The sequence below is a fragment of the Passer domesticus genome, chromosome 3 (assembly GCF_036417665.1).
Source record: "Passer domesticus isolate bPasDom1 chromosome 3, bPasDom1.hap1, whole genome shotgun sequence".
Classification (NCBI taxonomy): Eukaryota; Metazoa; Chordata; class Aves; order Passeriformes; family Passeridae; genus Passer; species Passer domesticus.
In genome coordinates, this window is record NC_087476.1 from 95,704,301 (window position 1) to 95,720,839 (window position 16,539).

The 16,539-nt window shown below is 41.6% G+C and overlaps 1 protein-coding gene across 2 annotated transcripts in view; it reads right to left on the reverse strand.

Annotated features, from left to right (window-relative positions):
• The window catches only part of PPP1CB (protein phosphatase 1 catalytic subunit beta), a 28,883-nt gene extending 22,262 nt beyond the window's left edge, over positions 1-6,621 (reverse strand). Inside the window, exon 1 of one of the 2 annotated variants that reach the window (XM_064414491.1) lies at positions 6,328-6,621. In XM_064414491.1, coding sequence (XP_064270561.1) covers positions 6,328-6,379 — 52 coding nt within the window. In that variant the 5' untranslated portion in view covers positions 6,380-6,621. Of the gene's footprint in view, positions 1-5,574; positions 5,594-6,327 lie in introns of those variants that run through there. The other variant, XM_064414492.1, reaches the window with a different exon arrangement.
• Between the last annotated feature and the right edge of the window lie 9,918 nt (positions 6,622-16,539).

Here is a 16,539-nt window from a genome sequence, read left to right on the forward strand (position 1 = left end):
GAGAGTAATTCCTGTCCTAGTCTACTTGGAAAGCTGACCTAGCATAAATATTTCGTTAAACGAAGAATTTCAGCTTATTTCTCAAAGGATGACTTTGTTCTCCCCTAAAGCAGTGCTAAATAAAATTCCAAAAATTCAGGGAAGGTGGAGGTAAATTACAGAAGTTATGAAGTAACTACTGAAGTACCAAGGAAAGACGTTACTGAAGTTATGATACAAGAAGCTGGGTGTAATTTCTGCACATTGATGTCACTGGTACTTAACCAATACAATTACATGGAATATACCCACAAAAAGCTTTGTATCAAGCTTGCTATAAAATTACCAAAAAACAAACACAAAACACTCCCTCAAAACCCAGAAAAGATGGCACTGTGAAACTAAAATGTCCTAGTCAATGCACTAAGACTAATCACACAACAGAAGGTTCCTTTCAATGTTTCAAATTATAAACCAGACACCCAATACCCTCAGAAGCACCTGAGGCTGTGGTTAAGAGTGGATTCCCCTATCCAGCCCCTTCACTGCATCTGACCTCAGTGAGCACCAGCCAAATACAGCACGCTGCCTTCACCACAGTCTGGGGTTTAGCAGTGTGGTTTCTTCCTTTCTAAAAAAAAGTTACATTCCTACCTTTGGAGGTAACTAATGAGCATTTAAGAGACATTTTAATACTTTACAGTTGCAGTTATCTTATATAAGAACAGTGTTTCTCTCTTTTTATACTATGATGTAGCTGGGCAGTGAGAAAGTCATGGAATGACACAAGTAAAACCTGTGCTGCAGAGTATCTAAATGAAACAATTAGTGAATCGTGGAGCCTTCAAGTGGCCAAACAGCAACAGAATAAAGAAGCCCAGCACACTGCCTGCTGCTGGCTCTTGGCCTTCAGCGCAGTTTTTCAAGCCAACCATTCCATTCGTCATGCACTTATAAAGCTAAAGATGAAGTGGCTGATATCTGCACTGCTGTACAAACCCAGAAACAAACTTCAATCTTCTATCCCTCCTCTCTACCCTCCTAGAAACATACCAAAACTGCCTATTCCTCTTTTTAAAGACTATTTTTCAAAAGTCTTTTGCAAGCAAGTCCTTTTAGAGTTATTCTTGTTTATTTTTCCAGTAGCAAATTATCCAGTGATTTCATACCAAGCCAGGTAATAACTCTTGTTTATTCAGGATTCATTTCCACAATTTGTTTATGTTGTTTTGCAACAGATCATTAAGGTCTATTTTATTTCTCTACAACTGCCTCTCTTTCAGCATCAGTTACAGAGCCTAGAACTGCAAGCACTACTACTACTACCATATCATAATACCACACCACCAGGCTGGCTGGATATATTAATTAGTTAAGACAGTAACAAAAGAAATGTTATTGACCATAGCACATTTGACCAGTATGCTCTATACAAATTAAAAGTAATAAGAAAAAAAATCTCAATTATTTCATAAGAATTTAAAATCCAACTTTGTTAATTAAAATTGAGTAATATTCCAATTTCTATGTTTATCACAATCTAGAAGAACCCCAAAATCATAAAAAAATGAAGCTTGCAGCTTTCTTAGAAGACATCACATGACATGGTAAGAATACCATGCAATCAGCTTTATTAAGGCAATCATAAAAATCACCTTTTTAGCTGAATTGAAGCAACAACCATTCCCTACACCTACTGGTAGTCCAACAAGTCTCTTCTGGGATAAGTATTTCCCAGCTTCCTTGGTGCACTGATACTACCAGAACTAGTAGCCCTCAGCTTCACCAAAAATAAATTTATTTAGAGAAGATCCACATTAAGTTCAGACAGACTAATTCAAATTGTTAATTTTAGTTAGGACAGCTAGATTTAGGCAAACAATGTGTCTTGCCCAGACAAGGCAAATTTGTTTGTACAGCAACATAAATGAAGCCCCTTTACAGAAACCCAACAGTACCTAAGGTTACTGTGTCTGGGTTTCCCTAAGTACCCTCTTTTCCATATGGTAAACTCCCTAGTGTTTACTTAGAGACACCTATACGTTTAAAAGAACAGAGATTCATTCCAGCTGGGATGCCTTATATCCAGAAATCTTAACAGACACCACAGAAACAGGAAGCCCAACACCTTGACAGAAATATGGAAATCTTGCTTAACACCACTCACAGCACTCTTTACAAGTCAAGGTTACACCTCTTCCAGTATCTTTGCTTTGATGTAGGGGCAACCTTTTACACACATCACTACTCTTGAATTAGCTTAGAATCTGGCTTAACTGTAGACCTGGTGCACCCATTTAGCTCAGTATTGTTACAAATTTCAGGGCATTTCCCCAGATAGGGATACATGGTATTCCTAGATGATGCAAAACACAAGCGGCAATTTCAGCTGCAGAGCCCAAGAGGAAAAAAAACTACATTGCGGACAAACTTCTCTGTTCACATTGGGGAGTAGGATTCAAGGAGAGACTTGGATCACAGCCTTCCACTACTTAAGAGAGGGATTATAAGAAAGATGGGGACAGACTTTTTTATAGGGCTTGTTGCAATCAGACGAGGGGAATGGATTTATAAGAAATAAATTTTTTTAAAAGGTAGATTAAGTCTAGATATATGGATGAAATTCTTTTATGGTGACAGTGATGGAACACTGGACAGGCTGCCCAGAGAGGTGGTAGAGGCTTCATTCCTGGAAACATTCAAGACCACACTGGACAGGGTTCTGAGCAACCTGATCTAGATGAAGCTGCCCCTCCACTGGAGAGGGGCTGTACCAGATGACCTTTACAAGCTCCTTCCACCCCAAACCACGGTATTATTCTGTATTCAACATCTGATGTGCTCATGACAGCATCATGTGTGCATATTCCTGTGCTGTCCACAGCTAGAACAGACTGGGAAAAAAATCTATCCACCAGATGGCATAGCTGGGATAGTAGGAAGGAAAAAAAAAATAACATGTAATAAGTACACACACTGAAGCAAAAATAAAACCACTATCTTCATGCACACAGCTAAGCCTGATCTGTGATTCTGCATACCAGCACAAGAAGGAAACACTCTTTCAATGAATTTGGCTTATTCATTTTCATGGTCACTTACCACTCTAAGAGTCTTTTAGCAAAGCTATGGAATTCTGTATTTAAACGACCTGCAAATCTTTGCAGATTCACGCATGACAGACAGTAAAACTCAAAGTGTCTCCAAGATAGTGAGGCGCACATGTCAGAGCACCAGCATCTCCCTCATTTTTCTAGTAAAGCAACAGGAATGATAATTTAAATCTGGCAGATGGTACTTGGTAGACAGAGATAAAAGAAAACACTGCTATGTTCAGACTTCATGTACACACTTGAGTTTTTACCTTCCTACCATTTCCAAACAGTAGCTATTCATAAGGTATCAGTAACTAATGGCCAAGTACTAGACACATTGCAAGAGAAAGTCAATTCAAAATGAGATGTTACCATTCCTAAATTCACCACTTAACCAGTGACTAGAGGAGAAGAACTTGGTATATGCAAAAGAACATGGAAATTAAAAGCTGATGTCATAGAAGACTATTAACATTCATTACACCCTGGTTCAGGTGAGTCTATGAAAACTCTCACTATATTCAACTCAACAGTTAATAGATCTGGCTTTCAGCACTCAAAAGAGCTACAAAGTAAATAAGTACACATTCAAGATAAGCATACGGACACACTCCTTGAGGACTGGGAAGATGTTCTTGAATTCTCCCAAGCAGCCCAGCTATAAGCCACTTCATATTGATATCTCAAGAAGAAACCAAAATCACAATTAAACACAAAGAAAGTAAGCCAATCTAAGTAGGTAATTCCAATCAAAAGGCAAGTTAATGTGTCAGACAACCCAGAAGGACAGAAACAGTTAGAGCAACCTAATTAAAGTAGGAGCAAGAACTCCTGACAGTAAATATCACAGCCTAGAAACAGGTGTCACCACCCAGCAACCCAGTGACAGCAGTGAAGTTTCCTGCTGCCGTGGCTTCTTTTGATATGCCTTTGCTACCCTTGAAAAATTACTTGTAGCAGCCACTGCGAGACAATTGCAGCTTGTTATTCAAACTTAAAGCCATACATTTCACTTAAAGCAACCAAAAGGACTAAATATATGTTGCATGACAACATTTAAGGAAAATGCCTTTTTATTATTTCACTGTGCATACACTTACACCACAAAAGCCATGTTAAATTATCCTTTTAAGTCAAAGTTGAAGTGTGAGTAATGGAGCCAAACAACTTGCTTTGAACAATTTAACTGGAGATAAGAGTCAACAGAAATTTTTCTGCGCAACCAGCGTGGGGAGGGATTCATACTCACTTTACCAGAACAGGTCAGCTAAGCAACAGCATGAGCTCCAGAATGTGAGCTGCCAATTGAACAAAAACCCAACCAAAGAAAAAAAAAAAAAACAAAAAAAAAAAAACAACCTTCATTGTGGAACACTGCTGTTTGAACAACAGGTTAAAATGCTACATGCTAGCAGGGCAACAAATAAAACATGTTAAAAAGCAAGCAAAAATAACTGACACACAAGGCATTCCTTTAACTGCTGCCATTTTTCCCAAACAAAACCTGTAACAATTACCTATTACATTTCAGACGCAAGATGTTGTACAAGGCACTCCTCTAATGCTAGCAGATGACAAGCAGAAAGAAAACACCCCATTCCCCCTAAAAATCTTCACAATCTCTTAAAAACGGTCTCAGAAACAGAAAAGAAAAATTACAAGCAAGGCTTAGTTCAGAAGTTGTACATACATATACCCCTAAAGGTTAAAGTACTATGGAAGACAAAAGCATGGGGTAGGCCGCTGAAACACAAGGTAAGAACCATAACCCAAAAAGCTATGAAGTTGTAACACAAGTATTTATAGTGTACGCAAACTGTATGGAAGACATCTTTTAAAAGTCTTCAGAAAAAAAAAAAAAGGCAGAGCAATACTTAAGAGGGAACAGAATGATCCAACAAGTTGCACACCAAAACATTGCAGAATCCTCTCCTCCTAAAGCACTCTATATTTAAATTACTACACAACTGTGGAACAAGTATCTCTCAAATATATTACTTAAAGTTTCTCAAAAACCCCAGAACCATAAATACAATGTCCCTCCCAAAAATCTGCTCTAAAATGTCAACATTTACTAGACTATTTTTTAGTTTGTTAAAAACCTACCTATTAATCTATGTTTCAACATCCAGAAAAAGGGAGTTTTATCTGCATTAACAATCTAAGAGAAACTTCAACTGATACTTGTTTCTTCATACCATACTACACTGCACACCTTAAATCACAAACATAAGCACAGCTATTCAAAGACTTTATGTATTTTTAAATATTGTTTTTGCTGCTCTTTGTTTTCACATAGAAAAAGATGAGACAGCAGCTACTGAGAAGTCCTTAAAGCCCTAAACCCCCTGCTTTGTAGTAACTCAACAAAACTCAGCCTTACAAAACTTGTTTTACTTCCCAAACTATACAAGGTCCATAAATTCCTTCCTATAAGCCTTCTGCAATATGATCCAACTATCTAAGGAGTACAGCAACCAAGTAAGTGAACGGCGCATACCCATGCAAGTCCTCTCATCTCATCTCCAGCATAGCAGGTATTTGTTGAATGTGGAATGAAAGATTAATGGAAGAAGAGGCCTAAGAAGACTAAACACTCACGACATAACTTAAATAAAAAGAAAATGCTAGCAATAACTCCTCAGCTTCTCCAAAAGCAGGCAATAAGCGAGCTTACTTTAAAGGGCAAAATCACTCTTTAATACACAGAAAACCCTCCAGAGCCTTTATGAGCCACCCATGAGAGCCACTTGTGGCGAGTGCCCCGTAGGCAGGCTGAGGAATGTCAGCGCGCTCGATCCCTCCGCTCCCACCGACACTCACGTACGCACCACCCGCACCGAACGCGGCCCGAGACGGAATTTTACACACGGCGGGCTGCGACTACAACCCCACCGGAGGGACAAGGCCGCCCAGCTAGCGAGGAGGAGAGCTCAGCTCGCCCCTCAGCCAGGCAGCTGCAGCGGGGTGAAGAAGGAAAGATAGAAAACGAGGCTTTTTTTTTTTCCTATTAAATAGGAAGGCAGCCAGACAGGGCGGGCACTCCCCGCGCACACCAGCCCCTCCTCCCTCCGCGGGGCTGCAGGGCCGGGGCTCGGGGCAGCGGCGGGACGAGCCGAGCCCGCTGCCGGCCGCCCCCCCGGGCCGGCGGCGCAGGGAAGCGCTGCCCCGCTCCGCTCCGCGCCGGCAGCCCCGGCCGTTCCCGCGGGGAGCGGCGGCCGTGCCCTCTGGCTCCCCGCGGCGCCCCGCTCACCTTCCAGCAGCCGGGTGATGAGGCTGTCCACGTTCAGCTCCCCGTCCGCCATTTTGTGGCCACCAGACTCGGTCCCGGGCGGGGAGAGGGCGGGGTGGAGGGCGCTCCACGGAGGAGGAGGAGCAGGGAGCGGCGGCCGCAGCGACAGTGGCTCCCCCCACCCCCCTCCGGCGGTCCCCGGCGGCCGCCCGGCTTCTCCCGCTCCCTCGCAGCTAAATGGGAGAACGCGGCCACCGCTCCTCCCCGCGCCTCCTCCCCTCCTCGGGAGCCGCCAGGGCGCATGTGCCGCCTCGCCCGCCGCGGCCGCTCCGCGCCCCGGCAGCGCGCAGGCGCGGCGGGCTCGGCGGCGCAGGCGTGGAGCGCGCCCGGCCGTGCCCCGGTGCTCGCCCCGGGCCGGGCCCTGAGGGCGGGAGGCAGGGGAAGGAGCCCGGGAAAGGAGCCCGGGAAAGGAGCCCCGGCAGCCCCCGTGCCGGCCGAGAGCACCCCTCCGCCTGCCGTGCCACCTCGCAGTTTATTAACGCTTAAAAATCTGTCATAACTGGAATGACGAGTTGTGCCCTTTTGCATCGCTCTTCGGTTGTCAGAGAAAATTCTGTGGTTCGTGGTTCTCTGCGGCTGGAGCTGCTAAGAGTACTTTTTTGGTGATTTCTGGAACTTTTTTTTTTTTTGAGATGAGCTCTCTAAAGACATGTTTACATACTTCTGTCAGCAGATGCTTGCCTTGGATGGACAGAGAAGTGCTCTAAAATGTAGGTGGTGAAAACCCTCTGTGAACTGGGAGAGCAGATAAATACATGTATGTTGACAAAGTAACAAAGTGCAGATGTTCTAGGAAAAACAGACCTCTCCTTTATATGCCTAAATATAGATGTTGATGTAGAAACTTGAACTTGAATTTTTCCATCGGTCCCTACAAGCCTGCAAAATGCTTCCACCTTATAAAATGTTGAAACCCATTTTTTTATCTCTTGATTAGAAGAAAATGAGTATGAGCAAAACAAAAGCAATTAGGACAAGGTGGGGCCATGATCAGGTGTCAGATGATGCTAAGTGTCCAGACAGTCAGGTGAAAGAACACTCTTTGGAAATGCCTACACAGGTGGGCAGAATACACAGAAATAAAATTTCAGCTCATCTGCTCTTTACAGGATGTACATCTATCATTCTTGTTTTTCAAAATCTGCTAGTATTGGGAATCTAAATTTAAAAAAAATCCTAAAATGTTTTTCTTTCATTTTTTGTTAAACTAGGAAAAATAATTATTCCACTTTTTGAAAGTTCATCTTTATCCCAACTACTTTATTGCTGCCAAGACTAATAGATCTGCAGTCCCTCTTGAGCTTTTAGGAATTGTCCCAGTTTCATTTCACACAACTGAGCTGCCCTGGAGGCTATTTTAAGCCATCACAACATCAGGTTCAGACAGTTCAGACATAATAATATATTATCACAGAACATTCTGCATTGATAATTAAATGGGGATATGAAATTATCTTTCACCGTGGCATAAAAATATAATTAAGACACTTTCCCGAACTCCACTGGATGATAAACTTTCAGGTACACTGAGCAAAACAGTCCCCTAACAACTGTTTTTACTAGGCCTGTCAGCATGTTCCAGAAACCAGCAGCATATCATAACAACAAAATAATTTAATATAAGCAGAGATGCTATGAAAAAAGAACAAGCTGCAAAAAATAGCTCATTTCTTTCCTTGTAGATTCTGTGCCAGTGTCTTGTTTCATGGGGAGCATGGCTGGGTGACAGCTATGCCCAGCTGTGCCTGGGCTGTCAGCTGGGTGGAAGGTGACTGTGCTGCGTGACCCTGTAAAGTTTGCAGCCCCCCTTTCTTTGTAGCTTGAGCAGGGACACAAATACGTGGGTTTCTCCCTCAGTGGGTTAAAACTTAGCATGTCCCATTGACATAATCCAAATACAGTAAACAGAATTAAAAGATCAGAGACTGAGGCTCATTGTCGTCTGTGACACAGAAAGCAATGGTCAATGAAAGCATTTTCTGTGATCAGGGGTAGATGTTCAGTAATTTTTGGCGTTATACCATGCACAGATACAGGCCAAAGACAGCTAACTGGTGATTCAAGTACAAGGGGAAACTGGACTGATGCCTTGGCAAAATCTCATTCATAATGCTCACCTTTCTAAATTGTCTTTCGGTTATTTTGAAATTCCTCTCATGTCCACCAAGATGGCTTTGCTCCTTACTTTCCCATACTTGCTCTCAGTGCCATTTACCCCAAATACCTCATCTGTCAACCTTCCTTCCCTTATCCACATGCTGTCTCAAGGTGTCCTTCAATTTGCACTGCTCTTCTGCTCAGTTTGTCACATCTGAAAGACAGAAATTTCCAAAGAAATTGGCAAAACAGCTTTGTGTTAGTAAATGTCATTCCCTCACCTGTGACTGTGTAGATGTGTTCTCACTTCAGGCTGCTGTTGCTGGGAATTTGAGAGAGTTGCTTCCCCAGCTACAGAGCACTGACTCAGCATCTCAGCTGTTACCTGCTCTTTCCTGGTGACCTTGGGCTGGTTCAGACAGAACTTCTGCGACTCGCTGCACATTAAAGTTGGTGCACTACATACACATTTGTGTTATTTACTGTGGCATTGTGACTTTCAAAAACCGTCGCCCTCCTAGGTCTGTCATCGGTTACCTGGTAGACACTACATGGCAGTATTTTACAGCATTATCCCATCACTGTAGCTCGTTTCTAATGTACTTTATCACCTTGGCAAACTGTAACTCAGGGCTGACTGCAGCTCTTATGTGGACGGGAGGGAGAGGCCAGTAAGGAGCCATGTGGTTAGTTTTCCAGGGTGTAATTAGGAGCATATCCTCCCTAAGTGGCAGTAGCTAAACCACTGCTGTCTCCTCAGTGCCCTTTTCCAATTTCTTACTTGAAATAGAAATTAGTGATCCAATTGACGGTGTATTTCCTTAGGAGAGTTTCTTTACAAAAATATTTACAGATCTTTTTAGTCAGAAATTATAAGAAACTGTATTAAGGTAATCTCAAAATAAACAAAATCTGCAGATAACTTATCCCTGTTTTGTCCAAAAGCTTAGATTAAGAGATAGAAGAAGAAAAGCCAACAGATACCACTCTGTAGTACTTTTTGACCCTTTTTTGTTTCTCAGTATTTGCACTAAAACTGGGTAAATAGTTGGGTTTGGTTATAACATTTTAAGATATAAAAATAAAATAAATTATTCTTCTACACTGAGCTAAAACCAAGATTTTCTCAACCTTCTTCAAACAAATTAAGGAGGAGAGTCCCAAACTAGCCAGCAGTTTGCATTTGGAGGCATGTAGCAAGGATGTGGAAAACTATTCTCTGAACTCCTGCATCCATACTGGTTCTCTTGATAGCCCTGCTTGGAACTGCAGCACTTTGTATAAACAATTAAACACCCACTGGCCCAGGCACTCGAGTCTGAGTCAGTGTCCAATGAATGCCCCAATCTTCCACTGGTACTGCTGTTCTGTCTCTCTTAATATACTTTTTGTTGGAAACATATCATGAGATCTTTGATTGAGACACAAGTGTTATACTCATCAAGGCAATAGTATTTTTTGAAGAACAAGATTGTTTTGTAGATTAATACTGATCCTTAATTCCTGTGAATGTAGTTATGCCATCATTGCCTTTTATGCATATTTAAAAGGCAGGGCAGGGCAGGTCTAGATGTTCCCAGAAAACAGATTGGTCATGTCAAAAACAAATGCTGAAACAGTAAAGGAAAATTAGAATAGATGTATTAAGTAAGACCTATATTGAAAATCTTATTTTTTAAAAAAGAGCAGCTCCCCCTGCCCTATCCTGACAGCTCCCAGGTGGGTTAGAGTCTGAAAGGCAGGAGAGAGCCTGCCAGGAGCTGCATGCAAAATAAGGACAAGGTGAAGCATCACCAGGGTTATGTATCACAGGTTACTTCATCTCTCTGTGTCAGAACTATTTAAAAGTGTGAGAAGCATTGTTTTGTTTTATTTTCCTTAAATTATGTTTATTAGCATGTGATACAATCTCGGCTCCCCCAACAGCCTGTCCTACTGCCCACAAACTGTGAGAAATACACAACACTTGCTGAGGTGTTACTCCCCAAGTGAGGGAGGGGGAAGGACTTTTGAAGCAAAACAAGGAAAATAATTTGGGCCTGCAAGATCTGCAGTTTGCAGGATGTCAATCAAGCTTACTATTTGTCTGCTTTGGAGAGAAAAAGTCTTCTCCTACTGTTTCCCAGGAAGGAACAGCTGCAAGAACTGAAAGTGTCTGCATCTATTTTCCTCAGTAAACATGGGAATATTTAGTTTCAGCAAAACCAGATGGTTTACGCCCTGTGAATATGCTGGCATTTGACACCAGCAGCCAGTTTCACAAAGTGCATGCAGAGAGTGGGAAAGAACTCCTTTAAACTCTGGGACCTGACACAAGAAATGAAAGCTCTGAAGGCAGAAATAACAGATTGACTAAAAACCCAACCTTTATCCAGGGATCTCTGAGTGCTCTCTAAATATCATTAATCAGACTACATAACAGTCCACAAAGTGATTAAATTTTGACACGCATTTCTTACGCTGAGGGTTACACTCAAAATGAGAAGGTAAAGAAGTTCCTCGGGGTTATGTGGTGAGTCAGTCTGGTCTCCTGCATGCTCTGTCTACATCTCCTCTCACTAATGCGTCTCCAGTGTGCTGTGTCCTCAGCCATATTCCCAGGACACAATTTTTAAATGTGAAACAATTACAGTTAATAGCACAGGGACAGGGCTGCAGTGTTTGCAGCATAAATCACCATAGCTGGGGCATCTGAGTGCTCTATGGGGAATTTATAACATGCTAAAGAGGTTTATGAACAGCCCTCAAACCTCTTGCTAATGGCGGTTGCAGTGGGTGTTAAGTGACTGGAGATTCTTAATTATTTGATGATTTTTATTGATTTGTGTTGTTATTGCTTAACATGACTCTGTACTAACAAGGCATCTGTCAATCTGAGAGTGTTTTCCAGCCAGTGACTTATTAAAATGTGTGATTCTTATAGGTTCTTACCGTTCTGTTGGACTGCTGGGAGGCTGATGTGGTTTGCTCAAGAATGCTCATAGCTTGCAGGGCAAGGCTACAGGGGAGCTTTGGGCTCGCAGTCACTGATGGATGCACCACATGTTCCTGAGCCAAATCTGCCCCTGCTGACTCTCTGCAGGCATGGGAAGGATCTTTTTTTACCTGCAGTTTCAGGGGGAACCTTCCCACAAAAGCACATTAATTCACAACTTAGTGAAATATGTATTTGCAGTGAATCACTAGGTATTGCTTCTCCTTAGAGCTACAGCCATGAGCCCTAAAGGGGTATAAGTCCTGCTTCAGAACACAGAAAAGGCCTACAAGATCTCCTTCAGTCTCCTGGAGAAGAACTGTGTTGTGCTCCAGTTTATCCCATCGTCTGCATGATGGAGGGTGTGCCACCGAGCACACCTGCCCTGCAGTTGAGGCAATGCTATAATTTAATATACTTTGTGATCAGCATTTTAAGAGTTTGAATTTGCTATTTCTCCATTATGTAATTACATAATAATAATAATTTAGCTAACATAATATACGTGGAGTTTTGCTGTTGCTTCTTATGTAAATTAGAGATATTTAGCAATATGTTGCAAAATGGATATGTCTATTTCAGACTGAGATGTAAGAGGTTACTTTGATTCAGAATAAAATAAAAAGAATCTGTTGGAAAGACCTATTTTATAAAGAAATAACTATTTAATTATAACTCTTTATCCCATGGCTTATTCACTAAGGTAGAAAATGCAGAGGTTCAAAGTGTTTAAATTTTAAAAGAAGACTAAACAAAACCCCTCTGTACTTCTGTCTCTGTAGAGAAATTCAGATATTTAAATGTAGGTTCATAAACTGAAATTATATACAAATGGGGATTTGAGCCTGAATTTTGAAAAAGCAGCATGAACAACTAACTAAACATTAAGGAAATAGCTAATCTTTAGGTAGAAAAGAACACTTATTTTAGTTGTTAATCTGTTCATAAGAAACAGAGATGCTCTATATTTAAAGTATGCTCCAGAAGAACTTATAAAGAAATTTAAAGTCAAATTTACATATCAAAATGTGTCAGACAGCTTGACTTCTACCAAATTGTAACAAACACTTCTCATTCCTATTAAAGTATGTGGCATTTCTATTACCTATTAAGTAATCTAAATTAACCCTGTTGTTCCAAAAATAGTTCACTCACATTCAGTATGGCCCAGAAGAGCAGGAGGTGGGTGAGACCACAGCAATGAGTCACACTGACAGGTTTAAGCCTTGAGTCAGCAAAACCTGGCCTTACTCTCAAACCTGGGTGGGCTTGATTCAGGGAAGGCCATAGCTGTCATTTGGGTTTGGGATTGTACACTTGCTCTCCCAAAAGTGTATCCCAGATCTGCAGAAACACACGTGGCCGTGGCTGGCCATGCTGCTCTTTCCCTGGTGCCAGCTTTGGCTGGCGTTGGTCATTCCAAGCTCCTGCTGTCCCTCCCCACTGTGATTTGCCATCCTTGCCACTGTGCTGATGTGTTTCTGGGCCTGCACTGCAAGTCATGTGTCTGCAGTGATCCTGATGAATAACAACTCCCTCTGGCTCTCTGGAAAGCAGCAGCTTTAACCCACGTTGCTCTGGGTGACCTGGTGCACAGCAACCTCCCACAGACACGTGTTTCAGCCCAGCTGAGGACTGAACTCTGTGGTTTGAGGCTGGAACTGGCAGTGGCTGGTGGAGGAGCTGGCTGAGCAGCCCCAGAGCAGTGGGGTAGCTGTGCCATCAGCGGGCTAGCAGGGAGGCTCCAGCCTCCTGAGTCATCCCATGACTCCAGATAAGCCTTGAGCCTTATCGTGCCTCAGCCTGCCACCTGCAAATCAGTGATAACAACATTTAAATAATTCAGAAGAACGTAGCAAGGCTTAATGGAGGTTTGTAATATGTTTTGAACTCTTTACATACAGTAGTGTGGAATTTAAGGTATCGCTGTTCCGGAGCGTGTTGCTAGTAGTGCTGTCTTCCTTTAATAATCCCTGCAAACTCCCTGTCTTCCTACTCTCATTATCAGTGCTAGGCTTTGGTGTCATGGTGTTGCTTGGACACCTTCTAATTTAAATTTCATGTTTTGATTTCTGGGTGATAACTTCAAACACCAATTTTCTTCTGCTATGCTATGCAGCCTTTTGCTCATTTTAATGAAACCTAGCAACCATAATGTAAATTGGAAATAACTACAGCCCATTAGACTATTGAAATCCCTGAAGATTTGAATTATTCACTATTAACAGAACTTGTATAATTATAGGTTAAGATATTACTTAGGCATTTAGCATACATCAGCTCCACTGTTAATTTTTAGCTCTTGATCTGTATTAGTAACCTCAGCTTGCTAAATTAAAGGATATGCCTCCAATTAGCCTAAATTTAACATTCAAGAACACATCTCTGGTGGGATGATGCTTTTAAGTTTAGAACATCCAGGCAATTTCAGCTGATCTACTAAGTCTCTATCACAAGTGGAAGAGAAAACATTTTCTTACAAACACTTCCGTGACTTTCACAGGGGTAAAAGAATAAAGGACAAAGCTGCATTTTATGTAAGATCCAAAGCCAAAAGTGTGACAAGCATTGCAGTCCCCTGCCCCTGTAGGGATCCCAAAAAAGTTTGTACCTGGGACAGAGGCAGTTGGGTCATTGAAAGAGGACCTTCAGAAAGCAAAACACTTAGTCTGAGGCAACAAGAAAGCATTGAGATAGATAGAAAAAAAAAGGAGAGCACTGACATTGTTAGCAAAAAAAAAAAACCCAAACAAACCAACATAGTAAACAACAAACCAGCAAAAAGTTGTTACTTTTCCCCAAGAACCTTGCCTTCATCAGGGCTGAATAGGACACTTCTGTTTGTGCACTGGACATGTTAGGTATGTACTACAGCGCAGGCAGATGTGGCACCTGTGCAATGTGTGGTTCTCACAGAGTTTGGTGCTCTAAGAACAACACTGCACAAGCTGAGTGTTGGAGTTAAGCAGTGTAAATCCCTCATTCAAAGCGGAGATCCTTTTTTGGGATTGGCCCCAGGAATCTTCAACATCTTCTTTCCCATTAAATTAGCAGGGTGCTTTCTGATCAGAGTAAACTGTAATTGTCTGGTTAGGGATCTTAATAACAGGATTTCAGCTACCACTGGGGAGTTTTAACTCCTTCTTGAGGGTAAGAAACTCAGCTGCAGTATCTTTGATAGCATTCAACATTTGTCTTTTTTCTTCTGAGAGCAATGAGATGACTCTCTGTTTGCTAGTGTATAAATTAACTCTTCTGTTCCACCATCAAGAAAAGATTCCTGGTAACCATCTATGTATTTTTCATATCATTTGATCCCTGCTTTAGATGATTTGCTCGCAGTACATAGTCCTAGGTAATCACACTTCCACTTCTGGAAAGCCCTTTTAAAAGATGTAGCTAGAAAATGGTTTAGGCTTCAAAGCAGATGATGAGTCTCTTCACATGTGCTGGTCAGAAGTTGGAATAGAATCTTAAAGCTTTTGTCTTGGCCAACACTGAGGAAAAAATACAGCTTTTGACAGTGTCATCTCTTATATCCATAAATTTAATAAAATAAATTTCAGTAAACATGAGTGATCTTGTTAATGAGGAGAAATGCAGTCCACTTGGTAGCCAAATAATTGTGTCAAAAGTATAATTCAAAAAATGGTTGCTAATATTGATGAGTGTCTCCACAGGAAAGCTCTGGGTGACAACAAATCCTCTTGCTGGGAAATCTGCTTATAAACTTATAATGGCAAACATTACAGAGAAGAGAGAAAGCACTAAACTGGAAAATGCTATTAAAAATGTAATAGGACCCAAATTATTCAAAGATTAGTCATTACATTCATTCAGTAAAACTTGTTGCAAATCATGGATTTTATTGGAAACAATTGGAATCAAAAGATTATACTACTAATACCTAACTATGGTGTATCCAGAGTAAATGAAAAAGAAAAAAGAACATTTTCAGCTCGCAGCACACTGAGGATTTTTCCTCAGGGTTTTTTCTTTCACTTAGGAAATTGGACTGTGTCATATAAAACCTTTTGTCATGCTAAGAGTCACTGTAGTATGTGCATCTTTTTAGTTAAACCTCCAAAACTATGGGGGTGCCTCACTCCTTAGACGGTTCCTCCTGGCCATGCCAAATTCCAAAACCATAATGCCCATAGCTGTCCTACCAGCCTCCAAATGAGGGCTTTGGTTGATGAAGCTCAGATTTGTGACATCCTCCATGTGCCTGCAGTCCTGTTTCTGAGCAACCAGGTGTGGTCCGAGCACAGGCAGTACTGGTACTCCAATGCCTCTGTTTCAGGAGGCTCCTTGAACTTTTCATTCCTTTGGCTGTATTGCTTGTCCCTGATGCCAGCATTATTTGTGTCCCGTGTAAAGCAGATGCCATCTAGTATAAAATCCAGTAACAGCTCTGACAGTAAGGACCAAAGCTGAGGTGCCTGACTAATTCAAGGCAGCTCACTGATGAGCACATGGGATTTTTCATCACCCTTTGGAGGCTGCTTATTCTACTCTGTGGTTGCTGGGAATGCCTGTATGCCTGACTTGAGTGCTTTGAATCACCCTACATGGACAGAGACTGACTTTTCAGCCTTTGCAATGTCTCAGTAGAGCTGCCTAAGCAGTCTGGTCTCCTCGTCTGCCTCTCCTTGTGTTTATGCCTGAACCCTTGCAGATTTCTCTTTAAAACTGTCAAATGTGTAAGGAGTTTGGATTTCTCTCATCTACTCTGGAATTTTACCTTTAATTACTTAGAACAAAGACTTTTCCCATTCTAATTAAACACCTTTTGCCTCCAGTGCAGACTATTTGTGCTTTTACATGATCATTTACTTTTAAGATTTTGAAAGCATTTTTCACTTGCATGCTCCAGATGGCTTGCCAGTGACAACATTCATGCATTTAGTTCTTTTCTCTCATTAAGCCTGTGGATTTTCAAAATATTTCTGGAACGCAATCTTGCAGTTTTCTCTCCCTCTCTCGCTTTTTCTTTTTTCCCTTTGCCCTTTTCAACCCAAATGCAAGAAAAAGTACAAAATAGGTGTTTCCATGTCTAACTTTGATGTTGAGGTTTCTTGGATGGGGGAAGAGTGGAAAGG